The sequence below is a fragment of the Cygnus atratus genome, chromosome 10 (assembly GCF_013377495.2).
Source record: "Cygnus atratus isolate AKBS03 ecotype Queensland, Australia chromosome 10, CAtr_DNAZoo_HiC_assembly, whole genome shotgun sequence".
Lineage (NCBI taxonomy): Eukaryota > Metazoa > Chordata > Aves > Anseriformes > Anatidae > Cygnus > Cygnus atratus.
In genome coordinates this window covers 20,003,262-20,030,971 of record NC_066371.1, presented here as the reverse complement: position 1 = coordinate 20,030,971, position 27,710 = coordinate 20,003,262, and the positions used below count along the sequence as shown (strand labels likewise).

At 40.8% G+C, this 27,710-nt stretch overlaps 1 protein-coding gene across 12 annotated transcripts in view; it reads left to right on the top strand.

Moving 5' to 3' along the window:
• The window catches only part of WNK2 (WNK lysine deficient protein kinase 2), a 120,053-nt gene that overhangs the window by 30,124 nt on the left and 62,219 nt on the right, over nt 1-27,710 (top strand). For all 12 annotated transcript variants that reach the window (XM_050712747.1, XM_035558207.2, XM_035558205.2 and 9 more), the window contains exons 3-7: nt 10,896-11,068; nt 12,045-12,265; nt 16,044-16,201; nt 25,504-25,592; nt 26,376-26,595. In XM_050712747.1, the coding sequence (XP_050568704.1) occupies nt 10,896-11,068; nt 12,045-12,265; nt 16,044-16,201; nt 25,504-25,592; nt 26,376-26,595 (861 nt within the window). The remainder of the gene's footprint in view (nt 1-10,895; nt 11,069-12,044; nt 12,266-16,043; nt 16,202-25,503; nt 25,593-26,375; nt 26,596-27,710) is intronic.

Here is a 27,710-nt window from a genome sequence, read left to right as displayed (position 1 = left end):
TTAATATATCCCGGTCAGGGGTGCAGTATTTGCCTTTGAGTGTTTTCTAACAGGTTGTCAAATGGTGTTAGGAATGCAAGAAATGTGACAGCTATCTCTTTAGCATTTAAAACTTCTCTCAAGATGTTTCCAAACTCCAGATAAATTATTGTGTGAACGTTCAGGAGCAGGGATACCCCAGTCTGCAAAGTGCTTTTGTCATGCTGAAAGTTCCCTGTCCCTATTTTCCAAGTTTTGCAGTTATGCTACAGGGAAATCTTGTTTCCAGTCTCTGTATTATTTCAACGCAAAAGATTGTCTGTTGGCTTTTCCCTTCAACCCTGCGTTATATCCTTCCCATATATCTGTTTCCAGTGGCAGCAAGCAGCTGGTACACAGTGTGCTCTGGTGCTTCCTTGGGCAACCCAAGGAAAAAAGCAAGGTGGGAGAAAGACGAGCTGCCCATACTGCAGGTCATGGTGCTGTGTATCCACAGATCTGCAGGGTGTACTAAGGAGCTCCTTCTCAGTTTTGTATCACATAGGTGAGAAACCTGGGCACACAGGGGTGAGGTGCCTGGGTGTGGATGACTTAGCAGGCTGAAGAGTGGGTCAAGAATAAAGAAGTTTCTCCAGAATGCATTAAGTCCTTATTAGAGTTTTAATTAAGGGGTGCGCAGAGACCTGTCACTTTGTCTAGCCATTTTACATTCCTTTCCCTCAATATAACTAAATTCAGCATGTGATAGAATGTGTGCCTGTTCATTCTTAGTCTTTCTGTGAAAACAAATACGTGAGAAGTTTTGAGATGCTCAACTTAAACTTGCCTATGCAGCCGTCATTATTTCTTGCCCACCTCTCCCATTCTCTGGGAAGAACAGGATATACATGCAGGTAAACAAAGGCTGCAGTTATTAGAGGGTGATGAAGGAGACAGAAGTTGTAAGATTGCCTCTGTTATTTTTTTTTCTGCTTATAATGGAAAAGACACAGAGCTAACTGGCGTTCGGTGTGGATGAAGCAGGCCTCCCAGAGCGCAGGCAGCAGAGGTTGGCCTGGATGCTGTGGCTGGTGCAGCCCTGTCACCACTGCCATTTTGTGCCATCCTCGGTGGCACAAAACCCTTCCTGTGTCGGGGCACAGCCAGGCTGCCCTGCTCCCAGCCCCAACACGGGGACAAGGAGTCACCTCGTGCCTCCAGCTGTGTGAGGAGAAGGCCTTGAGCGGCCCGGTCAGCTCTGGGGAGCCCCGGGGCCTCCTGCGGCCATCTGCTCCGTGCCTGGCTTTGCTGCGGGGTCTTGAAGTCTTCAAGTATCCCATTGTACTGGATAGATGGCAACTAACAAGAAATGGCTCTTAACTGTGTTTATGTAATGGGAGAAAGCTTTCCTGAGAAGAATTTAAGGTGTATTCATCACTGTGTAGGGATAAAGGTTTAAAGAACTCTACAAATGCTTCTCCAGCCTGCTGCAGCCAGGGCTGTTAAATGGCTTTCAGCCCAGCTGTCTGCTTTGGTGGGGAGTTTTGGGGTGTTCTCTATTTTTCTGCTAATTTGAATTTTTTTGAGTTAGTTTCCTAAAATAAATATATTTGGTCTGCAATTAAAGACCAAGCCTGAAGGCTTCTTCGGTCGATGCCTTCTAAGATTGATAAGATGGCCTAAGCCTGTGACTAATGAATACAGCACAGTTCAAAGGCTTAATTTTGGAAGGAGAAAATGCATGTTCTGACTTTAATAATACTCCATACTAAACATGATAGCGTATTTACTGCATTTGTGGTTAGACGTAAGTTCTGAAGGTAACGGTTTATCTTAAGTGACTTTTCTAGATTAGTGTATCTCGTCAACAATAAAAACTAATAAGTAGTGAAAATATACAAGTCAGTATGCAAATGTCACGTGTTCTTCCCGTCCTCAGGTGTCAATAGGTAAGAACCAGTTAAAAAACATTTGTTTCTACCTTTGCTACTACTGCAAAGAAAATTTAAATCACAACTTATTTTAATGAAACTTTAAACCCATGCAAACATTTGTGTTCATATCAGATGTACATGTGAAACCACTTGAGAAAAGTTAATGTTACTATTCAAAACACCTCTGACACTGGAAGGTCTGTGCCAGGCAGCTGCATTTGCATTACTGAGGGAACAGCTCTGTTCTTTCTGAATGCTTGTGGCTGTAAATGAGTGTCCTCTTCTTCACCTAGGGTTATCGGGGGTTGTAATTAATTCACGGGTAAGGACATCTCACTTTATCAATGTGCTGTACAAACTAAAGGACCAAATTGGTAGGTTATAGCAAGATGGGAAACGGTAGCAATAATGGGATGAAATTGAAAGGAAAATGAAATTTGCTGTTGGAAAGGCAGGACTGCATGCAACACAAGAAGCAGTCAAATTAAATTTGCTAGGGCAAATCTAAATAAAACTTGCCTTATTCTGCTAATTTTTTTTGTGCTGGTTAATTTTGCTGGCAAAGCTAATTGGTCAAATGAGCATTACCATTTACATGCTGAATATTAACATGGGATAAATAACATTTTTGCTTCATGTTGGAAGGCTGGGAACAGCAGCGCTGCTCAGGCTGGGCCTCTTGTGTGCCAGAAGTGGCACCTTGTCCTTCGGGGAGAGAGCTGGCCTCAGAGAATAGTAAAGCACAGAGTTGTGTACAGTAAAGTGATGGGGGTTTCATGCCCATAAAATAAGCTAATTAGAAAATTGTCTTGAAGGAGAGAAGCTTAAAGAAAAAACATCTGTGGCTTCTGTATGCTTCTAAGTGGCTGCCCTGCTGCTGTCCTGGTCTGTAGATGATGTTCGTCTGCCATGGGCTGCCCAGCTTCTCTTCCTCTCATCAGGTTTGGGAGACACCAGCCTTCCGAGGGTGACGGCATCTCCTCGCTCTTCCCTTTCACACACTTTCAGTCACCTGCAGATGGTTACGGGGCAGTGGCGGCTGCCAGACTTCTCTTTCCATTCCTGCTGCGGCAGCCCAGGCCAGGATGGCTGCAACCGCTGGCACTGGCACAAGGGTACTTCAAAACCACAGGTATTAAATTATCCAGACATCAGCCCTTGTACCTTTAGGTATTTGCATGGTCTTCCTGGGAATCCAGGCTGCAGCAGGTACTCTTTAAAATTCACAGAAATGAAAGCAGAAGTCAGGATGGTGATTTCTGTACCCTGCCCACAGCAGGTGGGACACAAGAACAGGATAACAAGCATGTGGGAATTTAGCTTCAGCTCTGGGATGTTGTCTCATAGCACTAGACATTGTATGCGTCCAAATACTGTGTTTATGGATGACATGAAGTAAGTGAAGCAAAAGGCTTTTTAAAAGCAGCATGAACTGTTGTGTAAACTTTAATGAACACTAGTTCAGAAGTGAATTCCGGAAAATATCAAATCTCATGACAAACATGAAATTTCATTTTCTTTTTCCTGTGGTGTTTTTTATTATTATTTTTAATTATTATTATTTCTGTGTTCATTGAGAAGCAGAAGCTGTATTTTGGTGATCTGATGTAACAGGTTTTGTCTGTTTTCTTAACACATTTATTTCAGTTTCATTTGAAATAGTCATTTTGTGAGGCATGCCTGGACTGTTTCTGGTATTTCATCTAGATTTATAGGCTTATGTGGGACCTGTGAAGCACCGGTAATTAAGAGAGTTAATGGGGTGCTACCTGCATTTAATTCAATTGCATGTGACATGAACTTCTTTTTAACCATAGGTTATCATAGCATAGTTGGGTTTCAGGGTTTTGATCTGTAAAGCAGTCTCTGCCCAAGGTGTTGGGTCTCATGTATTTTCATGATCCTTGCATACAGCTTTGATTTGAGATGTTGATTCACCTTTCTCCTGCACCTTGCAGGACAAGTTTTTTAAGTTCTGACGTTCAGAGGTGAATTTCATTGTTACTCGGCCTCTTCTCTTAAGCAATTTAAAAAGTTGCAAGCTGTACCAGCATCCAGCAGGAAAGAAAGCTCAGGCTTTTTTACAGTGCCAGATGTAGCCATAAAAATTTGAATTTGGCTCCAAATTTTCTGTAAATTTTTCTAGCAAGAACTCAGGCAAATAAGTGTAATTTCTTCCAGTCTTTTCTGCAGGTCCTGCTCACTGAATTGTGAGTGTCCTTTTGGGCAAGGACTGATTTTTCTGCATTTGGAAAATGAGCTACCACTGGGAAACCTCACTAATACAGCTAACGAATAGTAGGCTGTAATTTCACAGAGGGTGACTTAGTGAAGAAAAATGTTGGCTGAAAGCTGATGTGTAATGAAGCTGTAAAAATTTTTCCTCATTCGCAAGTTGTCTAATGGCATCTGTTGTTTGTTCACAGAAAGGGGGTTTTCTGCATTAGGAGTTCTTTAAATGACACGTACTTGTTGAGTTGAATATATGGGGAGTGGGAATAAAAGGTTCTAAATGTCTTGAAAAATTCACAGCATAGACATAATAATAATAATAAAGGTATAAACCTGGTACATGAGTGTAACTGGTTCAGTAACATCTTGAGCCCTTCACAGTCCAAAATGCTGTGTCTGAGCCTGCTTGTGCTCCCAGTTGTCTTCGGGATTTCCTCTGATAGTGGATAAAACAAGTCTGAAATGCAAAAAGTGATTGTACTACGTGAGTGAAGTTTTCATTTTAAATAAAAATTGCCGTTAGTTTTCATCTAAATTTTTTTATTGTTCATCCTCATTTCTAAAGGCCTGTGAAATTACTGTAGTTTTCTGAATTACAGTATCGAAAGGTTGGATAAGCCATATTTATTCCTGTTGAAATCAGTGGCTACTTCTTATGGAAGAAGGTACAAAAAATTATGAAGATGGGTGAGATCAGATTTTATAGTTCTCTATATTATATCTTGTTCAGTTGCCAATAATTGATATTTCTACCAGAATTTTTCAATTAATATTGAATAAGCTGTTCTTGGATTAACTTAAAAAAAAAAAAAAAATAAGCTGTTGGAAAACTTTCCAACAAATTTTCTCTAGCATGTGAAGGTTTTGAAATTGTATTCTGTAGAAGAAATTGGAGAATCAGAATTTAGAAATTTGAAATACTGATGGGGAAAGGGGAGACCCATCAATGAGGATGGGGTATCTGGTACCATGCATTTCTCTGCCAAACACAGGACAATTCTGAAACCAGCATCTCGCATGTTTTATAAATGACATAATATCCTTTGGATCGTACATTGTCTTCAGCCCTGACTTGGAGTGAGAATCTGGTCATCCTCCATAACACTAAACAGTCCCCACAGCAGCTGCCCTGCACAAGTGTGAGCTCCATTACTTGCAGATCCGATTATTTTACTAGTTACTTTTGAAACTTTTTCCAAAATCATGGTGTTTCCCTGAAAAAGACAGTACCAATAATACAGAATTTAAGGAGTTAATGGTGATATGCAGGTACCAGGTAATGTGTCCCAGGTTCACAGCAGGAACAAATCAAGCTCCTCCCTTACCTGACAGGGTCTGGTGCATGCTGTGCGCTCCCTCCATGCTGGGTGTCCCACTCTCAAACTTGTGACAGTAGGGCAGACCAGAACTGTGCTTTTGTTCATAAATCTACAGTAAAATTATGTATAGCAACATAGGAGAAAGCTATCAATGGATCCCACTGCTGATGTATGTCTCAAGGTGATGTCCGATTAGAACAGCAGCTGCAGTGCATGAGCAAATGTACAGATTTGGCATATGGTTGTAGAAATCAGCATGAATAGGTGTTCATTCTGCTGATTTAGATACCTGATTTCCCCTCTTGGGAGTGCCTCTTCAGTTCCCTTTTCATCACTATTGTGGGTGAAAGATGACAGCAGCCCTTGATGGGACTGTAGCCGACATAGCGTGTACGTGACAGAGGTGAGTCCTTCCCTCATTTGCTGGCCTAGTGCTTCCGCTTGCCTCTGTCTTCACCGACTGACCGAAATAGGTTCTGAATTGAGGACTTTGTCCTGTTACGCAAAATCAAATAGCTATCCGTAAGTATAACTCTGCAACTTCAAGCATTTTTAGGTATTTCTATGTAAAAAAAAAAATAAATCTTGTGATCTTATTTTTATTTTTTTTCCATCTTGTCTCCTTTACAGGGTGGTAATGTAGTTTATTCCCAAACCTATTAGTCCCTCACAACTAAGTAGGGAAGAAACTTGTCCTCAGTGGTTAATCTTTCTTAGAAATCTTCTATAACTCAGGTGAAAGCCAGTCTCATGCTTGTGTAACTTACCAAGACTTAGTCAGAGCCCATATGTTACAACCTGGAGGAAATGATGCTTGGGGATGACTAACAGAACATGTTCCTGCTGTTAATTTGGGTGTCATTCCAGAAATTTAATTCGTAAGCCTTCCCTTTGATTTTATTAACACATTTACTTACTAATTCCAATCTTTGCTATTGTTCCCCACCAAGGAACTTAATGAAGGGATAAATTTTATGTTAACAAAGAGAGAGCTTTGGTAGCTCTGCCTGGGAAGAGAGGGGAGAAGCAGAGAGCATGTGTGATAGAATGGTGTTTGGTTAGCAGATTTATGATTTACAAGTAGGAAATTCAGTTTAATGTGTCTTCCTGCTAAAAACATCATTTTACTCAAGTCTCTATGAATCAATATGTAATTTACCAGCAGCGATTGTATGAAGTACTAATTGGGAATTATTTTTCCTTCCAAAAAGAAGTGAATAGCTTTCAGTGTTTCGATGCTTAAAATGGATCACGTAGGTATCATCTGGTTTGCAGCAGGGAGAATTAGAAGGCAAAGAGAATTAAGGAAGAGAAGGTAGCTTTCACAATTTGTACCTCTTCTTACCACTTACTATCTGTCTGTTACAGACTGCCTTTCATAGTGAAGTATACATTGTGCAACCCTAAACCAATTAATGCTCATTTATTTATACGAAAGGTTAAATTATGGAGCCATAAATCACCCAGGCTGCGTGTGTGACTGGGCAGTGCCTGTACCCCTGCTGATATTGTGCCTGCGATGCACCATTAATGCACGCTGTTGTGGCTTATTCCTGCAGAAGCACTCGGTAAATATGTAACCGCAGGAGGCCAGAGTAGCTGTGATAATAAAATGGGAAATTCTGAACGCCGGGTAAGGTGGCTGACCACGGGTTGGTGTGGCTGCACTTGGGAATGAGGCTTCAACCCGTTCTGCTCTGTAGCCTGTGTGGCAGTGGATGCAATCTCTTATCTGCTTAAAAGAGTGAATTTCCTCTTGTGATTTGTGTAGCTTAGTACTTTCCGTGCTGCTAAGCGTTATTCTAGTTATGTCACTGCAGTAAATAACAGACTGAATCTGAGTTTGCATTGTGCATGTATGTGCAAAATTAATACATCGACGGTGTGAGAAAGCTGCTGCTTGTTGTATCTGGTCTCGCTGTGGCTTTTGTTCTGACTGTGCTGCAGACAAATTATTTACTGAATCCTTTTAAGCTGACTATTCCTCACAGTTTATTAAAATGGAAGAACAAGGTAAATTTACAGATTCCTTCTTAGCAGTAAGACAAGCTGAGCAGCTGTCTCACTACTTGCTTGATTCTGTTTAAATTCAGCTAGTCTGGAAAAGTTGAACCAGCTTGGTGTGATTGCTATGAGCTTTTGAAGGTTGAAGTTTATTTTGGAAGCCTAGGTGCTATGTAGAAGACTTAAGAAGCTTTCAGTTATTGTAAATGGAAGTACAGTGCAGCCCCCTGGGCCAAGACTGCATCCCTGTGAGGAGGGAAAGAGCCAAGCACCATGGGTGCCTTAAAGGGAGATGAAACGTGGAGATATCTGCAGGTTGATACTGATATTTCCCTGATCACCCTGCAAATATTTTTCCAACTTCTTTTCAAGTCTTGTACCTTGAGGAAGCTCAGAGTAGAAGTGGTGCCATTAAAGCAGTGAGACAGACCAACCATGGGCCCGTTCGGCAGCTCGGTGCGATGCTGTGGTTGCACTTGTTCAGCTCTGGAGCGACGCCGTGTGTAGCAGCAGCCCTGGGAGCCTCCCTGTTCAGCTGGATGGTGTTGCAAACATCTCCCATGCAGACAGTGCGATGGTCGGTGACTCAGTGGGTGAATCTGGAAACTCACTTTACTCCCCCAAATTTTCATAAATTTCATTTGAATTTGGATTATGCAAAGTGATGCCTTAGATCCAGCTAAGTGGGTCAGCTTTCTTTGGCATGGCCATTCCAAAGAATCCTGTTCCTCATCTTAAGATTTGATATCCTAAGGTTGTTTCAGACTTATATCCTTGTGTCCAGCACAAAAACTTTCCACCTTGGGGGGATTGTATGATAGGGAGTAAGTGTCTGTGACCCCAGTGAAGGTTTTTTGGGTTCGGAATAAATGCCGAGTGAGTCACACAGTTAAACAGAGGTGGTTTTGCTGCTCCAGAGTAGAAAACAGTTCAACTCTTAAGTCCTTTCAGAAACAGTTTACGTTTTGGCAGATGACTCGTGTCAGGTTCAGCCTTGTGGAATTTAAAAAGCTTGGTTTGCACCCTCTGAGCTGGAGACCCCTCCAGTGGGTGTGAGCTCAGTCTGCCAGGGCAGCAGCTTTGTCCAAAGCCTCATCCTCTGCTTCTTCATGTTAGTAATGGGCCCAGGCTGTCTCCTGGGAAATGATAGCTCAGCTATTGTTTTGACTGGGGGGAAAAAAATCCAGATTCTTCCCTGTAGTTATATATGAAATATGTATTTGTCTTCCAAAATCATTTTGTTGCTGTTGCTCAGCTTGCCATCTTAATACTTCGAAGTCGGTTGTCAATCCAAATGCTCATAATACGTAGAATATATGGAATACGATTGTCTGCGATGTCTGAATGGTCTTTTAAATGTTACCCGTAAAGTAGCAGTGGAAAATTTCTCACAGTGCTCAGAAATCTGGAAATGAGAGTCAAGGGGTTCAGTATTACTTTTTTTAATTAGGAGGTTTTTCAGAAATTGCTGGATCTGCATTGCCTTCTTTTCCTTTCTCTGCTAGCCCACACTATGCTCTTCCTGCCTCACACAAGGACTTGCTCCTTTTCCTCCTTAATAGCAGTGTGTCTGATTTATTCTACAGGGTTTAAATTAAGAGGAAACTCAGCAGCAGGGGAAGTAGTGATGGATTTGAAAGCAATTCTCAGGCTCTCTTGTGCTGGCTCATTAGACAGCCTGCTTTTTTTTTTTTTTTTTTTTAACTTACAGAAAACGCAGTAAGTCCAGAGCAGCAGCAGCAGCAATACCACCTTGCTCTTGGCAGTAGGAGCCTGGTGTGCGGCTGCCTGCCTGCTCCAGCAGCTCTGCCAGGGCACGGGGTGCTCCCAGCCACCCCTTGGGATGGGGATGCAGGTCCCCATGGCCACCCCTGTGCCAGCCCAGGGAGCGTTACTGCTGGGAAGAGGTTCTCCTCCCCCGTGCTGCTGGAGAAGTAGGCTTTCTGTCTTCCAAGAAGAGCTAAAATGTCACTGTTTCAACCCGGGTTTTCTTCTTGTGAAAGCTCCGTACAAAGCTGGCGTGTTTGCAGCCCCCGAAGTTCTCCTTGCTGTGCCCACACAGGCGAGGGCAGACCGTATCAAAACGCAGTGACCTTGCTGCTCCGCATCTCGGTTACAAGTAAGCTGGCTGCCAGTTGAATTCATGTTACGAACATACCTGAGTTATCTGAGAAAAGGAGAATGTCTGAGGTTAATATGTGAACTAATTAATTTTAGCGATTCACGAGCCTGCCTTCCTGTAAGTGAGAACAGTTACACAATTGTGCCTTTTAGGGAACGAACACGCTTCATTTCTAGGGCAGTGGGCTGGAGTGCTCCCAGCCCAACCGGCTGACCATGGGAGATGAGCTAGGCCGTGGCTATGTGGTCTTCAGTGATACGCCTCTAAAGAGGCCAGAGCGTGAAGCTGAGCTTCCTGCTGTAAGGTTTAGATGCTGTTAGTTAGACCCCATGTGCACCCCCCTGCAGCCAGGATGTGGGCTCTGCCTCGTGGGATGGGGGGCTCCTGGCTGGAGCCCACCTGTCTGTGAGCCTGCAGGAGGTGGCAGCTGATGTGGAAGCACAAAAAAGCCATTTGGGAGGACTTGGTTAATTTATGGCTCTGAATTGCATATGTTCATTTCTGGCAGTAGGAGCTCTTGGGGAGGAAAAAAAAAAGCCTTTCTCGGGCTTTACATACATTTTAAACTCTTACTGTACAGCCTGGACTAAATGCTCCCAAATTTCTTTAGGAATACTGCAGTAGTAGAATGTAACATTACTCACATTTCTGATCTAAAATAATAAATATTGCCCTGTAGCCTAAAGAAAGAGCTGAAGAACAGTTTTGAATTAATTTTTGCCAATTTTCAAGAAAAGTCTGTAAAACTAAGCACAACTGCAAGTGAATAGAGAAATGTGTTTGTTCTTGAGGTGGTATTGTCTTAATTTGTCCCTAGAGAAGTGGAAAGATCTGTACTGCCCAGCGTGGTTACTCAGGGGACCTCACCTGCTAGTCCCTGCCATAAATTCCCAGGTGCAGTCATTTACTGTGCCGAGTATTCACAGCTGTAAAAGGAAGCAGAGGCTTTGCTATGGCTGTGTTGCACACCTGGAAATGAAAATGTTTTTATTAATCTGACAGATAATGATCCTTACAAAAGCAAGAAGTAAATAGTCATATGTTGATACATCAAGATGCTGGTATGTTTGTGTTGCCTGAAATATTAATGCTGTCATGTGGCATAGCACAGACATCTCTTTGTTCCGAGGCAAGTCTTTGTCTTCTTGACACTGGATTTAAGGCGAGTGCCCTAGTTCATACACATGGCTCATCTGTTACGTAAAAGATTTTATAAGTGTTCTTGATACAGGCATAAAACAAATCTAGAATTCTGAATATTGTATCAGCACAGTGGCTTTATTTTTTGTCCATTTAATACTAATAACGTCTTCTTTTGGGTTATAGGACAGAAAATTAACAAAAGTAGAGAGACAGAGATTTAAAGAGGAAGCAGAAATGTTGAAAGGTCTACAGCACCCAAACATTGTAAGATTTTATGACTTCTGGGAATCCTGTGTAAAAGGAAAAAGATGCATCGTACTGGTTACTGAACTGATGACCTCTGGAACACTAAAGACGTAAGTACTGTGCTCCTGGTGAGCAGTCTAAGAATAGCTATGGAAATTTTTAGAAAAATCCTACTTTCACATTCTGAAAAAAAGCATCTCAAGATAAAAGGAAAAAATGGAGCTGTTCTCTGGTGTCTGTCGCGTGTCCCTATGTTTGAACTGCATTGACTTGACAGGAAGAATTTCGGCCTCCATCTGCCTTTCCCCGTTCTTCTGTTTAAGTTATATAACTGGAAGCAGTTCTCTGGTTTGTTCCATCTGCATGTGAAGTTTCAATTTGTCAGGGTGTGATTTTGTGATCGCTTTTGTGCTTGTATTTGCATGTTTTGTTATAAAATTCAGATAGAATAGCACTTGAATGGTAGAATCTCTTTTTGAAGCAGGAGGTGCTCTGGGTTATCTACTAAACGATATTATTTAATAGCTTTTGATACTGACAATCTGGTTAAGGTTGCTACAAAGCACTTGGCATGAATTCGGGAACAGATTTTCAGCCCCAATGGGAGCAATGCTCATCACTGCATATATCCAGTGTGCTACTCTGCTGGTGCATTAGCCGATTGGATGTTTTTCCAAAATGTACCCTTCCCATCAGTGTTTTAGGTGAATAGAAAAAATGCAGGTCCGTGATACAGAGGTCAAAGTCTTGTGGTTAAAATTAAACTTCAGTATTATTCTGTTCTGAATATGTGAAACATGTTTTCTAAAACTGTTCTCTGCATGAAGTGAATTGCTTTACTATTAGTCTTGCAAATATTTGATTGTATTTGCACCAAAAATGCTTATTATCTTCTTTCCTAAAAATTAATGTTCTAAATTCATTTTCTAAAAAGATCTTTCTTTCAATTTGGAGATACTTCTGAGTTGCTATTATGGCATCTAATAAGAGACTTTTATCCAAAATGAATTTCAGCTGTTAAAGCCCCTAGAATCTATAATAACACTTCATTTTCTTTATAACCACTTCTGTGTGTTTGTACTGCAGGTATCTGAAGAGATTTAAAGTGATGAAACCAAAAGTTCTGCGTAGTTGGTGCCGGCAAATCCTGAAGGGTCTTCTTTTCTTGCACACAAGAACTCCACCAATAATTCACAGAGACTTGAAATGTGACAATATTTTTATTACTGGACCAACTGGATCTGTGAAAATAGGAGACTTAGGACTGGCAACCCTCAAGAGAGCTTCATTTGCCAAAAGTGTAATAGGTAATCATTCTGTTCTCTTTGGCTTCCTTCTATTGGTATAGTGATTGTCTTTTTAAGTTGTCTGTCTTTGACACTTCATGTTAGTGTTTTTTTCACTTGTAGGCTGGTAGCAGAGACTTCAGTGGTTTTAGTGGCTGTTCCCTTTATACCATCATAAAAATCTCAATCTGTAGGGCCTATCTAGGAAACGGTACCCTGATCTTTTCTTCCTTCTGTATCACAATGTTAACTTCTTAATCGAAATATTACTTTCCATCCACAAATCCTTCTCCTCTCTCCTCCAAAAGAAGCAGCGACAGTTCCCAACAGGTTGTGTGTACAATCCCCCTGAGAACAGGCTCAGTGCCTGTTGGGGAGAGAGGAGAAAAGAGGTGGAGGAGGAAAGACACATGATGGCCTGCTCTTCACAAACCAGGTGGCACTGTGAAAGGCTCTGGGAAGCCCTTGGGAAGACTTCTGCTGCCAGCAGCGCTGGGATAACAGTTACTTTTGCTGAAGGGAGAGGCAGCCTGGTCTGTGGGTAGTGCCCTGCAGAGCCAGGCTTCTCTCCTCTGCGGGGAGGTCACAGGAGAGCTGGTCCGACTGGAACAGCTTATCCCCATTTACTGGGGCATCAGCAAAATAAGTTGCTTCTGCAGGCAACTTCAGAGCTTGTCTGTGCCTTGGTGTAGTCCTGGCAGAGTCCAACTTAAAAAACATCTGCAATTTATTAAAAATCAGTAGCTACAAAATTAAAAGAAATTTCCACTAGGATATACAATAGCTGATGTTCTTAAATGGTACGCATGCAAAGAGCATTATAACTTGGTTTTGCTTGAACTGGGAGGACGTTTTCTGAATGATTGTTGAAGGATGTCGTTCCCTTGCAAAAGTTAAATTAAATGCCTTCTGTGTGAGAAATATGTCTGGGATATCCTTCTCCTGAATTCTCAAACATTTTTTATTTTTTACACTAAGCTTTCTTAGCAAATCTTCCTTGTTCAGATATGTATGCGATGGTTCTTGGAATATGTAAATTCCTGAGAAAGGATGCTGAAAGTGAGGGAAGTTACGCATATATTTGTATTTCAGCTCGCTATATAAATGGAAATTAGGTTTGAGATGATTAGAATTAGCAAACTGCCAGTGACAGCCACTATTCCATAACTATAAAGAAAATAGCATGCTATCTTTAAAACAGTAGTTTCTAAAATAACTGTTATAGCATCTCAAGTTTTCTTCAATTATATTTTATAACTATTTATACAAAAGTTTCACCCTTTTTACATGGGGAGCCCAGTACTGTTGAAGTGAACTTGGGATTGAAATGTTGGGTGTATGCTTGGCTACTGTGGTTCTGCTTAACCTTGTTGACTTCAGTGAAATCATGTTGGTTTACATCTGTTAAGTTTCTCTAGTTCTTACCTTCTAATGGCTTTTTTTGGGGGGGAGGGGCGGGGTCAGCATTTCTTCCCCTAATTTTCTCCTTTTTTGCAGTATAGCGGTTACCCATGGACTAGGAATAATATCAGAAATACCAATGTAGATTTTTGCAAAATGAGTTTTTACAACAATGCTGTCAAGCCACGGCTGTGTCTAACAGAAATTGGATAATGAAAAGGGCTGCAGGTTGCTGGCAAGCTGTCTATATTCATTTTGGCAGTATAACTGAACCCATCTTTTTCATGAGTAGTGCTGCTCCGAGGACAAAATTAGGGGGACTTGGAAGCCCTGGTCGTATGACTGGTTCTGCTCCTGATGCTGGGCCCGCTCCCACCTTCACAGCAGGGTAGAAAAATGCATTTTTCCCCCCAAGTGGGAAGCTAAGGCTTGAAAGTGTAGGCAGGGAGGTGGGAGGACTGAAAAGGTGAAGGTGGGCTTTCTGCAGGGGCAGGGTGGGAAGGGTGTCCCATGGGCACCAGCCCTAGGCTCTGCCTTCTCCCTCCTGCTGCATGTCCCAGCCTGGCTTTCCAGGGCTGTGTGCACCCTGCTGTCCTCACCGCTCACCTTATCTTTGCCTACGGCAAGCCCTCTCCCTAGCTGTAGTAGCTTTAAATGAATATTAGTAGCTGCAATTCCACATCATTTTTAACAGCGAAGTCAGCATGGCTGAGGTCCAATTTCTCCCTCGCTGTGTTTGTGCCTCCACTGATGCTCGCCTGACCTTGCGGTGTGTCTCTTCAGGGAGCCCAGCCAGGGCACAACTCGTGCCGCAGAGAGGAGCGGAACAGCTGCTGAGCAGCTTTGCGTTTTAGGTGGTCTGTTTCGTTAGCAATACTTGTATGTATTCCTTCCCACCACCAAGGGATGGGTGGAAAATGTCATTTTCATAGTGTTTTGGAATGGTGTCAAGAATATCATTTGCTACTTAGCCTATTGCTATCACTTTTTTTTCAGATTTGCAAGAAACTTACTTGAAATGCTCCATAATTCATGAGGTTCACTTCTGTGTCTGAGTCTTGTTCATTCTCAAGTGATGTAGCAGCTCTGAAAAAGACTCTTTCAGAGTCTTTCAGTTGTGCTGATGGGAAAGATGTCATAGCCGAAAATCAGATGCTGCTAGCAACCTCCCGTATCAACAGCGGGCTCTGGGGAGGGGGATGTGGGTGCTGGGATGGATTTTACTGCACTGAAGGCGAGGTTATGTGGTCCAGGATTCCTCACGTTCCTGTTGTTAACCCGTTGCTCACTGGTGGACAGTTGTCCTCTCCCACAGCAGATGACTGTTAATCTCTCTTCCTTCATCTTTTCTATATGTAAAAAGAAAGGTCAGTCTTGACTCCCAAGTGTACAATATTTTAGGAGATACAGTTCTTGAGATAAACTACCTAAATGTTAATTTTCTGTTTTGCTCTATAAGTACTTAGGGATGTGGTTTAGTGGGTGATAGTGGTGGTAGGGGGATGGTTGGACCAGATGATCTCAGAGGTCTTTTCCAACCTTAAGGATTCTGTGATTTTATGGTAGGACCACACCTTCCCGAGTACTTTGCTGTGCAGAGGTTCTTTGACAAAGGCCGAGCAACTCTTGTAACTGAACTTGGCAGTCTGTGTGAAGTGTAGGAGTTACTCTGCAGTTGTTGATGACATATTGTGTGTTCGTTTTTGCTTTTCTGTATAAAAGATAACTTTTGCAGGCATTGTAATTAGCCGCTTGTCACAAAGCTGCACCTTCCCATTATGAAGCAGTAAGTACAATGTTTCCCTTAATATTTATTCAGTTGTATCCGATTTTTGACACCCTAGTCCCCGTGGAGTAGGACCTTATTCTGCAAGAAGTCTCATTGATTTGTACCACTGAACCAGTGACAGAACCATGTTTAATGTTTTGTGCACGACTTTGTAGATGAGTTTGTGATACCACTTGCTTTCAAAGTGCTGTCTGTCTGCTGGGTAGTTGCTGTGTATCTCCCTGGAGGAAAAAATGCAAACTTGCCTTGTCAAAAGCAAGACCAAAGCTTCTCATTTCTTGTCCTTTTCGCCACTACAAACCACGTCCCTCCCTTCATCCAGAGAAGGAAACCATTTTGTAACTTCCAGTGTATTCAGGCATTGTTCTCATTTCAGTACTCTCTTTTGAAGTTTTGATATGTATCCCCTCCCCTTGTATATTACCAGCAAGCTGTGGGTGTATTGACTTTGGGTTTCTTCCCTGGAGGATGTTTGAGCTTCTAGTTGCTTCCCTGTTTTGAAATAATCTTGCATGCACCCTTGCACAGCTGTGATTGCACAGCAAAAAGATTGTGATTAAAGCCATTCAGACTTTATGAATAACTTACAATCTTTTCGTCTATGTGTAGGTACACCAGAATTTATGGCCCCAGAAATGTATGAGGAACACTACGATGAATCGGTTGATGTCTATGCTTTCGGAATGTGCATGTTGGAAATGGCTACCTCAGAATACCCTTACTCAGAATGCCAGAATGCTGCTCAAATTTACCGGAAAGTAACCTGTGTGAGTAAACTTCCTTAATTTTAGTTACATCTGTACCTTGGTATTTTGTAATCTGAAGGTTTAAAAACATAGTTCAGTGAGATGTCAGTACTGTCTTGTGTGTGTGTGTGTGGTTTGTTGTAGGAACTGACGTATCTTAGCTCTGGGTTGCAGAGAACTGCTGCAGGTCTCTGGAACGCTTCCAGTTCTACGGTTGGATTGGGTTTGCGTACACTGCAGCTACAGATAATATTTTCTGTAATTTTTGTTGCTGTTTTATCTCCATCAGCTAAAGGTGCATGAAACTTGGGAATAATGAGCAGGGAAAAATCTCTGCTGTAGTCTTACCTCCGAAAGAGGGACTATTCAGAGCTGGTCAAGTTTCCCACAAAGCCAAAAAGACTAACTTTTAGTTTGCAGCCTAAATATTTATGTGGCGCATGATGTTTGATTCAGATTTCTAGCATGGGTTCCTTCAGCTTGTGTGTGTAACAAATTGTATGAAGGTATAAAAGGGAAAGCATAACCATGTCTAGTTTTGGAGTGAGCCTGAGGAGTTTTACATCTGCATTTAGGAACTCTGTACGGTTTGTTAATTGCCAGACTGGAACCATGGAGATGGGTTGCTGCATTTTCGGGTTAAGTTAGGCTGGAGGAGAAGCCAATCTAAAATTGTTTCTATACTAAAAAAAATTATCCTTCCCAACACCCTCACTCCCAGATGATAAATATATTTGTCTATGTGAGCTGCACTGCGAATGCCTGAAAGAACTTATGAGTTTGTAAGATTGCAAATTGGTGAAAGAATCACTGACTGCAGAGAAATGGGACGTGTCAAATGCTTTGGCAGAGGTGGTTATATTCTGCTCTGCTTGGATAAATAAAACCAAGAGTATAGGATTTGTATTTTTTTTCAGGATAGATAATGCTAAAGAGAATAGCTTGTCAAAGATTTTCCCAGCTACTTCTTTCCATCTGGTTGCTGCAAAAGGAGCTACTGAGCTGTACGGGTTGACCCTTGTATATCCCCAACACCAAAAGATGCAGTCTGCACACTCAGGATGTGACAAGAGTAGTCCTCTGAAGTAGCCTGCACTAAAATAGCTACAGATAAGGTTGCTTTTATTTTATTTTTACCTATAAGGTAAAAAGAGTCGTTAGGCTTACATTATAGATGTATTGAGAAAAAACATCTCAGCTTTCAAAAGCGTGGTCCCAAAATTAGTTAGTATTCCTCTTGTCCCACTGCTTGTGATGAATAAAAATTTTCACAAATGATATTTAGTAATAACTTCCCAATTTTGAAATGTACTTGAGATCACTCTTCTCCAAGAGGTTTTGTGAATCACACTAGTACAAATATGGTCCTGTAAAGTACTGCAGTAAGCTAACGCTGCTCAAAATTGCATTTTCTGACTTGGTGAATAGTAGTCTCTCATGCAGGGTAATAGAGATGCTTTAGTCAGATACCCACACACTTGCATGTGCAATTTGATGTGCACTTCATTCTTCATAAGTATATTTTGTGTTGTCTAATATCTGTCTTTCCTCATAACTGAAGACCAGGCTGCAAGGAGGTTAGTGCTCTTGTAGATTGCTGTGCTAGCCAGCTGCGACGATGCTAACCTGACAGGAGAGGGAGGATACAATGATTCAGGAGTCTGTTTAAAAGTTGAAGTCAGTATCACAAGAAACAGGAGGGTGTCCCTGCTGGAAATGAGAGAGATGTCATGACTTGCTGAAAGCAGGAGGTTGCATCTGAAGAGGGAAACAGCTTTATCTCATTTCTGTGTAAATGGTTGCAAGCTGACATTTGTAGCTTGGCAAAAATGAATCTTTCCTGACGGACTGCAGCCCTGAGTTTGGGTAGTTTAACTCAGAGTGCTGCCTTCAACCGATTGCTACTCGGGGGCGGGGGGGAGGCATCAGAAGCTGCTCTGCAGTGCAGTTAGCTTTGTTGCTAGCTGATGCACTAATGGCTGGGTCTGCTCTGTAGGGTGTTGTAGTGTGAAGTGAGTGCAGAGATGGGACGTCTAGTTTGCTGACTACAAGCTATTCTGGTGTGCAGCATGGGCTGGCTGCAAATGCACACTGCATCTTTTCAAAGAAGTGAAATACAGTTGATGGCTCGGTGAAGTCGCTTGCCTGAATCCTTATGAGGATAGCTGCTTGGTTCACATTGCTATTCTGCTCACTCTTCCCCTACAAGGAAAAGTTTATTTTGTTTGGCACAATGGCTTGTTGGCCTCGTTTAGGTATGTAGTCCTTAGGATCTGCTCTAAATGCCATCTTTGTGTGTATCTTAAGAAAGATCTCCTTATGCTCTAACACTTCACGTGGTGACAGTAGAAGACTACTCTGATGTTAGGCTATGAGGTCTCATCTCCTCAATGTGATACTGGGTCCCCTTTTGGTCTGGTTATCCTAGGCATTTAGTAATGGCTTTGAGGGGTGTTTGTTGTGTTGTCTCCTGCACTGGGCAAAAGTTTGTGTGAGCAATATGCTGAATTTCTTTGTGGAGCTGCCGTCGTGTTTAGCTAATGCTAAGCTGACCTATAGTACGTGTGTGTATGGATTCAGAGCCACAAATAATATAGATTTCTTCTGTTGCTCCACGTTCTTAGAAAAACTTTGTGTACAGCTCTTTCCCATCTGGAATATTGGTGATTAAGACTTCATAAGACTCAATAGCCTCATTTATCAAAGCAATATCCAAGACGGCAAAGAATAAAGATTAATCAGAGGGTTCCTAATTAGGTGCTATATTTCAATTTGCAGACGTAAGTAGTCATTTTTTAAACACTGTTGAAAGTCTGAGCCAACTACGTTTTGTGGCAATAACCTTTACGCAGCTCAGGGTTATATGGTAAATTATTATAACTTCGTAAGAGTGGTCTTATACTTGCAACTCCAGAGAGGTGGAAAATAAAGATTATTGTGAAGAACAAGTAACAATGAGGAAGCTGTTAGAAGGTCAATTTATTACTTGTAAGAGGTATTTTTGATACGGACCTGTCTGGTAGGGGAAGCTGAAGCAGGACGCATCAGGTACAGACACAAAGGTACTGCTTTTTTTCTGCTGATCTCAAGGCAATAGCAGCCGGGGCAAAGGCACCAGGATTCGTTTGATGGAAAAACTGGCATTACTGTCCTCACGAGGATGGGGTTAACCAGGCCTCTGTGGAGAGGAAAAATGCCCTGTCGCATGCCATGAGCTGCATGAACTGTCAGACATGGAGGAGGAGCAGGGGGAGGACCTCCAGGGCAAGTGTGCGAGTAGAGCAGCAGGAGCCCTGGAGAAGATCCTTGTTCACAGAGGGAACGACTCTCGGGGGCTCAGCAGCTTCTGTAGAGAAGCTGTGTCCACAGAAGAGCTGGCAGCTGCAGAGGACCCCGCATGGATCCACGTGAGTCACCCCGTCAAGGCGCTGCTGGGGCTGAGGGGGGCTGGGGCTATGGGTCGGGTGTTGGAACGCAGGGCCTGGGGACACTACGCCTTCCCCATGCCGTGTGCCATCAAGGAGGGTTGACTCTGACCACCTAGGTGGGCTGGGGACCACTCCCAGAGGAAGAGACTTAAAATGGCTCTTCATGAAGAGTCAGGGTTGCAGTCGTCATATAGCAGCTGTTACTGGCATTGGTTTTTACTAGGCTGAATGTGGCATAGAAGTAGACTGCAGATGAAAACTGAGAGGTTGAATTGCACTGTTTTATTCCTAGGTTTAGTTGAGGACTATTATGTATCTACAGGGTACTGTAGCAATCGTTTCCCAAAGTGTTTCCCAAATGCACAGAGAGGCTCGTTGCTTTGCCAGGTTAGATATCGCTGGTAGGAGGTTTCTCTCTGCCCTGTCATCCAGAACTCTGGAGTGTAAATCAACACATTTTTCTTCACCCCTTTCTTCTGGTCCTCTTCTAATGATTTCTTATGCTTTTTGTCACACGGTAAAGAACAACTAAAGGAGATGAAGAATGTTTCTGACTGAGTCTGCAAAGAGAAACTGGAATTGCTGTGGAAGATCATGGACTCCTCATTAGGGCCTACTGCAACAGTGTGCCCAACAATGTACATGAGGGGGAAAAGATAAAATACAAAACTTTTTTTGGCTGATTTTAAGCATATGTGATAATATAAGAGAACATAAGTAACCTGTTTTTTCAGGCAACAGGTCAAAGCCACATTTACTGCAGTTAACTTTGGAGTGATTTCCTTGTCAGCATATTTGCAGTCATCTTCATTCTGATGCCATAATCTCATTTTTCATGCATAACTTGATGTTTTTTCTTACTCAGTTTTTCTTTGTGTTTAATCATTCTGCCAAGAGATTTTAATGTAAACAATAGGCATATTTAGTGATGAACCATCACAGTCTGTGGCCTTCCCATGCAGCTCCAGACCAATGTTTTCTTAACAATGCACTGCAGAGTTCACTGCAGACCAACTGTGCCCACAGGGGGTTCATGGCTACCTTGTTGACTTTAGCTGCACAAACTCATGCTTTAAAACAACCCATGTGTCTATAGAGTTCTGCTTAGCATGTTAAATTTTCATGTTGTTTATCATGTTAAATTTTTCATATAAATTTTCATATAACTGCATTTGCAGGTTATATATTGTTTGTATAGATAGGATAAATTGTGTGGCTGTAGCACAGCCACAGCAGACAAAGTGTTATCAATGTCATTGCATTGACTGGTGTATTTCAGATATCTTCTTAGATCTGCAGATAATCTTCTTAGATTAGCATTAGGATTGAGTAACGTTTTGGAGTGAAGTAGAGATGAGTTTATAATTGCAAATGGTGATCTTGCTGGTGAATGTCCTGGAACAAAATCCTGACAGAACTGAGAACTTTGTTTTCACCTTACTGACTTCGGAGGAGTGTGGTAGAGTGGAATTTCAGTTGAAAAGGTGGTTTCAGCCTTTTCGGAGGAAACGTTTTTTTGCCTTCCAGGAACTACGTGATTCTAGGTAGTACAATGTACTGTGTGCTCAAGCAGAAGGTGGATCCGGAGTTCAAAGAAGAATGTATCTAGTCTAGGAGGACACCTTCTGGGTGCAAGGAAAGCCCTTAGAAAAGTTACTGCCTGATGTGGGTCAGACTTACCATTGACTCATCTGGCATAAGTTGTGCGTTTCATAAAACATCATGACTTATTGTTTCAAAAGTGCGCTCTGCTGATGGAAAAGTGACAAGCAGCTATTCTCAGAACTCCGAAAAATGAGTTTCATGTTTTTTCCCCATAACGCAGAGATTAAAACTTTAACGTCTTACATGTACCTGTCTGCAGACTCAACTATCTTAGACCAGAGTGTAGTGTATTGCCTTTCAAATCTAATCCTTTTTAGAAAGAAGGTGAGGAGATTCTTGAAGGAGTGGTGGGGATTTGTTCTTGGACTGAGGTGTTCTTTTTTTATTTAATACAGGGTTTGATGTGGTTTTTGTTATTGGTAGTGTTTGATATTTTTCATAAAGAATTTGTATGAAGTTATCCCTGTACATCTCCTGTCGACTAATTAACCCTCCATTTTGGATGTAGTGGTGTTAAATTTACTTCTCTTTGAGAGAGCTGTACAGTTTTCATACTGCCGTGGATGATTCCTTAGCCAATATACTTTACTTTTGTTGCCATGTTTCCTTGGGAATGCTCAGGAAAGACAGATGGCTTTTGAATAAATGAATGAGATGGATCCTTTGATTCCAAATAGAAACCTGTGTTTCACATAAACCCCCTCCATTGTCAGGAGGCTTGTAAGCATCAGGGCACAGTGCTGTAGGGAGGATTTGCAGCATTACAATGTGGTGGCCTTGGAGATTTTAATGAAGAGTAAGAAGCTAAAGCATTCTGTGGCATCTGGGCATTGAGAAAACAGTTTGGGAAAGCAGTTCCGTTTGGTACTTCACAAGGATATATGCTATCCTTGTTTGTTTTGGTGATCTATTCATAGCCTAGGTGTTTAGTAGATTAATATAATAGATGTTCAGATGTGGAAAGTAAAATGGTGTTTGTAGGAGATGCTATTTTTATGAAAGGGATTTGCACTGTCAAAAATCAGGGTCAGTCATTGGGGATCTGTCAAAAGAAACATTTTGAGGCAAACCTGATTCCTTGGTGCCCAACATGTCCTGCCCTGCTCCATCCCAGCCATGTCAGAGTTCATCAGACCACTTAAACGAAGGATGTTTATGAATTCTGAGAAGAAAATTAAATCAAGAGGTATAGTGATATACCTTAAGCTGTTTCTGCTTCATGTGCTTGGTTTATGTCAAAATACTTGTGAGGCACTCTGCAATTATAAGAAGTAATTGGCAAGTTTGTGAGCACACAGATATGGGAGCAGTATGTTCCTCTAGGAAGGTGAAAGCTCCTCAGGTAGTGGGGTGGAATCTGCCTCAAGGGTTATGTTCTAAGGTTTTCTTAGAATTCCGTAATTTTCTATAGCAAACTGAAGTGTCTGAAAATATATTTAAATATGTCCTATTGTTTTTTATAGTGAATTTGCAAAGATTTCTTTAAACTCCTCCCCATCTGAGAACAAGACACCCTCCTGTAGCTTTATCTACCTATTCAGTCTGAGGGCCCCAAATATTTGGTGCTTAGCATGGAAACAGTGATATACTTTTTCTAAAACTATAGAGAAAGAATTGTGATACCAATCTTACCTGAAACACTGAGAGATAGCATTGCAGATCTGAAAAGCATATCCCTTGTCAGCGTGGCATTGTTTCCTCAAAGGCTGTTATTCTGAGGTGAGATTGTAATGACCCTGTGATATACAAGGGAAGAAAACCAGTTCAAGGATGATGATTTCATAGTCATTTTACATTGACTTATTTTTTCCCAAGGTTATTGTCATAAGGGGAGCTAGAAATGTGCTGCTTTCAAAATAAAAGATTGTGTTGGCTTTAGTAAAGAATTTTAGAGATTAGTGCTTAAAATGTCTTCTGGTACTTTGTTTTCATTCATTTCTAGTCACAGGAGCCCTTTTATGAAACAATTTTTGTACGCTGTGGTGTGCTTTTGCTTATTTTAGGCAAGTCTGGGCTTTGGTCGACTAGACTTCCCCTATTGTTTCGACACAATTTACTAGTATACAGTAATTGAACCCTGATTTTGTAAGCAAGATTTAGTTTTGCTTATTCAAATTATTTTTAGCTGGTTGCAGTGAACCCATCACATATATGGACTATTCTGTTTTGTTCTGAATGTTTTTTGATCTCAGTAGCTCTGTGCCTAGGCCAAAGTATGAAGCTGAGTTTGTGTGACTCATCCATGGTTTTCTTTCAAAACCTATGAATTACATATTTTACTCTTTTGAATCTTAGGTCAATCACTCCATGTCTTGAAATTAAAATAAGTAAATCCAAATTTAAAGTCAAATCTAAGGCCTAAATGGCAACAGAATATTGTTAAAAAGGTAAAAGTATGATGTGATTTGGAATACTCAGAAATTCTCAGGGAGATGCCAGCCCTCATTGAATTTCATCCATGAAATTTATTCAAGACCAAATTCAGTGAGGGATAGTTCTTTTTAATAAAAGATAGTGTTAGGTGAGCCAAAAGTCCACTTTTCAGGACCTCAGGCATCCTTATCTGCCACTGTATGATTATTACTACTGTTCTTTCAGAACGAAACTTTTAAAAGGGTTTGACTAGAGTTAAATGGCTAAATCCCATTCAATTATGTGCTTAATCAGATTCTGTGGTGGTGTTGTTGTTGTTTTGTTACTATTATAAGATAAAGGAAATCACGTTTCCTTTTTTTGTTCTGCTTATTGATTTTATTGTAAGTATTAGTTTCCTTAAATAACAGAGTCTAACTGCAAAACCTATTTAAAAATACATGTCTCTGAATTTTTGCCCATACACACCTTGTTTTAGTAGGTATATGTATTTTTTAAGGATGACTTTTTGTTTCTAAATTAAGCTGAACATCACAAAAGGGAAAACTTCCTGTGTTAACACTGTCATCTATAGCTGAATAAGTACATGAAAAGCATTCGTAGGAAACCTTGTGCTGAACTGAGTGGAAGTAAGTCAACAGCATTACCAATGGTGGGTGTCTGTTAGTTCCTCCTGCCTCAGCTGACAAGGAGCATGGTGGGGTGGCCTCATCGGGAATGGCTGCTTTTGCCAAATCCAGAGTGAAACTCCCTTCTTTGCTCTCTGCAACCTCACAAAAGGAAAACTTGTCAGTCTTGGCAGCTAGACATGTCTGCTAACTTCCCAGATCTTCCTGGTAATTATTGTTATAGTATATTTTGATTACATGTACAGAGATATGAGATATAAAGTGTTATTTAGTTTGAGTACTTGCATACTACTTCTACAGTCTCTCTTTATGTTGGTAAGGTGTATGTGTGTGTTTGTTTAATTAAGGGTCTCTGTACCTAGAGGAGGATCATGTTAAGATATTCACCCTGAAATACTAGAGAGTAGGGAGAGGTGAACTTTGACTACCCTAGAAGTGTGTGTGTTTATTCTAATCCACTCCATCTTCTTAAAACAACCCTTCCTAACCTGAAAGAAATTCAAATTGTTCCTGTTGCATCTGTGTAGAGCTAGAACATGGGGAACGAGATTCTGTTTCTGTAAGTTTTATTCTGTGGTCAACAGTTGGCTTTTGTCCTTGGAAGACCATGTTCATGGGTTAGATGTTCCACATCTAGAAGTGACCAGCATTTCCAGGGGGAAAAAAGTTAACTTCATGTCAGTTTATAGGTTACACCTGCCCTTTCACTCATTCCCAATAAGATTCTAGCAATGTGCTTGGGAAATGCAAGAGCAACACAGGGCACATTCTTTCTCTGCCCTACTTGGTTTTGGGTTGGTTTCAAGTGGGGAGGGGGAGCTCTTGAGAGTACTGGGGAGCATAGAAAAGCAAAAGATTTGTGGGAAACAGGAATCTGGAATAGTCGGTGGGTAGTCAAAGGTATATTTGACCCATTCCTGCAACTGGCTATCTGGAGAGAAACACAATTATTTTTATTTGTTTTAGTGTTTTGAGAGTTAAGGCTGCTTCTTGAATAAGGACTTCAGAGTCCACAGGATGCTAAAGAAAGGTTTGCAAGTGTTAGTAAAGAAAAAGGAGATTTGCATAGTGTATGACTGAGTTCATGTACAAACTAACGTGCCTAAAATGCAACAGTACTTAGAAATATGATAGCTCTAAATCTTCAATTTAGTTTTAAATTTAGACGATCAACTTTATTAGTTATTCCAGAGTTGAATTGACTGCACAGTGTAATAAAAACATCCTTACTGAAGAGCTAAAATGTCATTCTTTTTCAGACTAACTTGTTTTTTTCCTACCCTTTTAGGGTATAAAGCCAGCAAGCTTTGAGAAAGTTACTGATCCTGAAATTAAGGAGATAATTGGGGAGTGCATTTGCAAAAATAAGGAAGAAAGGTTTGTTTCAAATAAGCAAGTTTTGTATTAAATAATGTGTATGCAGAAATTTTGAGACTGTGGGTTTCTGTTCTAGCCTTTGGGTCTCCTCTGTGCAGGAAAATTACAGAATGGAAATAAAAATATAAATGATTGCCTACTTTGCTGTCAGGATAATAGAATAAACTTCATTGCTGTGTCTCTCTGACTTTTAAAGAGTAATGTTAAAAAACATAATTGTGGATGAGTGGCATAGCTAGCCACAGGATCTCAGTCAGGAGGTTCTGACTGGAGCATCAAGTGTGGTGCAGGTTGGTTCTGACTGTAATGTGGTAGAGGATTGACAACATCCCTTTAGATTAATCTGTATATGAAGATAAATTGTGACCTGTTTCCAGCTTAGGTTTTAAAAACCTAATCTTCTTATATTGGTCTCTATATATGTCTTAACTCTAAGAAATACAGGTCCTAGGAACCTTAGGTGACTATCTAGAGAGAACCTCATTTTAGAACTCGCTAAGGTCAGATACTTGAGGAAAGTTGAACAAGGCTATAATCTCAATTTCTGAGTATGTTTATGGTGTGTGAATATTGCTGAAGCTTTGTGAAATAGGCAATGCCATTTTTTCAGCAATCCTCAGTAACACCAGAAATACTACCTCTTTATGCTAGTAACACAAGTTGTTTTGGATAAGCACCAAAAGACTGTAAATGTTTTTGCCTCTAATACAAATTTCTTGTCACAAAGTTCTTTGAAATTGCTTAATACTTGAAGTATCTGAATATTCTTTATATCCATTGCAGATATGAAATTAAAGATTTATTAAGCCATGCCTTTTTTGCTGAAGATACTGGGGTAAGAGTGGAACTTGCAGAAGAAGACCATGGTAGGAAATCCTCTATTGCCTTAAGACTCTGGGTAGAAGATCCTAAGAAACTGAAAGGAAAACCCAAAGATAATGGAGCCATTGAGTTTACTTTTGATCTGGAGAAGGAAACTCCTGATGATGTTGCACAAGAAATGGTAAAATAAACTTCTCCTGACAAAAATATATATGTAATTAGTGCATAAATCTCAAAGGACAGCAGGAGCAAGTCTGGTAAAGTAACTTCCATTTAAACCATTCTAGATATCGTTTAAGCAGTTTGCATTGCTTTTTTAGAGTGAATGCTAGAAGAAAGGGTAAATGGGGAAGAACTAATAACTGGAGAAAATGTTTACTGAATATGGAATCAGATACATGAAATGGCATTTGAAAATAGCAAGTCACTTAGGGACCAAGGAGGTATCTTCTGTTCTTGAATTTTGAAAAGTCTTCTGCTAATTTCTGTTAGCTGTTGCATGTCTTTAAATTTGTTTGGAATCTGATTAATTTCAGACAACAGCTTGAAATAAATTAGAAGAGTTCAAAAGATCAATCAAAAATACTCTGCACAGAATTTTTCAAAACACTTTGTTTTTTCTATCAGTGTTACTCAGGAGGAATATAGATGAGGAGGAAGTCTGCTCAGTCACTCTATCACTAAACATAAATAGGAAGCTAGATTCAAGCCAAATGCAAAGAGTTAGAAGTACACTTTGGATATTTTTTAACAAAAAGTTTAATTGTATCTTCATGACTTGTGTTTTTTGTTAGAAAAAACTATTTTGTGTTCAAGTTTCAATGCATAATTCTTGAATTCATATTTTAAAGATGTCTTTACTGCGGTTGTTTAAGTTTTCTAAAATCGTGGAAACAGAACCAGTCAGCCCTTAGTCAAGGGTCTGAATGTTCTTGTGCATGCAGATATGTTTCTATTATTATACCCTAAATCTCAAGGGATCCTATTTAATGGTGTTGTCATCACCATTCCTGTTCTGCTTAGGAGGCAGTCATTTTGGTAATGTTACCTTCCTATGCTTGGGCTTATCACCATGTATCCAAAAATCAATGAGAGAAAATCAGGCTTCTCTGTCATCTTGTCACTAGTTTGCAATAGATCCAATATTTTTCCAGTAGTTTATTGTTACAGAACTTAATTTTGAAGTTGTTCTAGTCCAGTGAATTATTGTTATATCTTATATTTATATTTAAATATTTATGGAAACATTTGGAGATTCGAAGTTCTGTAGTGTACCAGGCTTATAGTTCTGATATT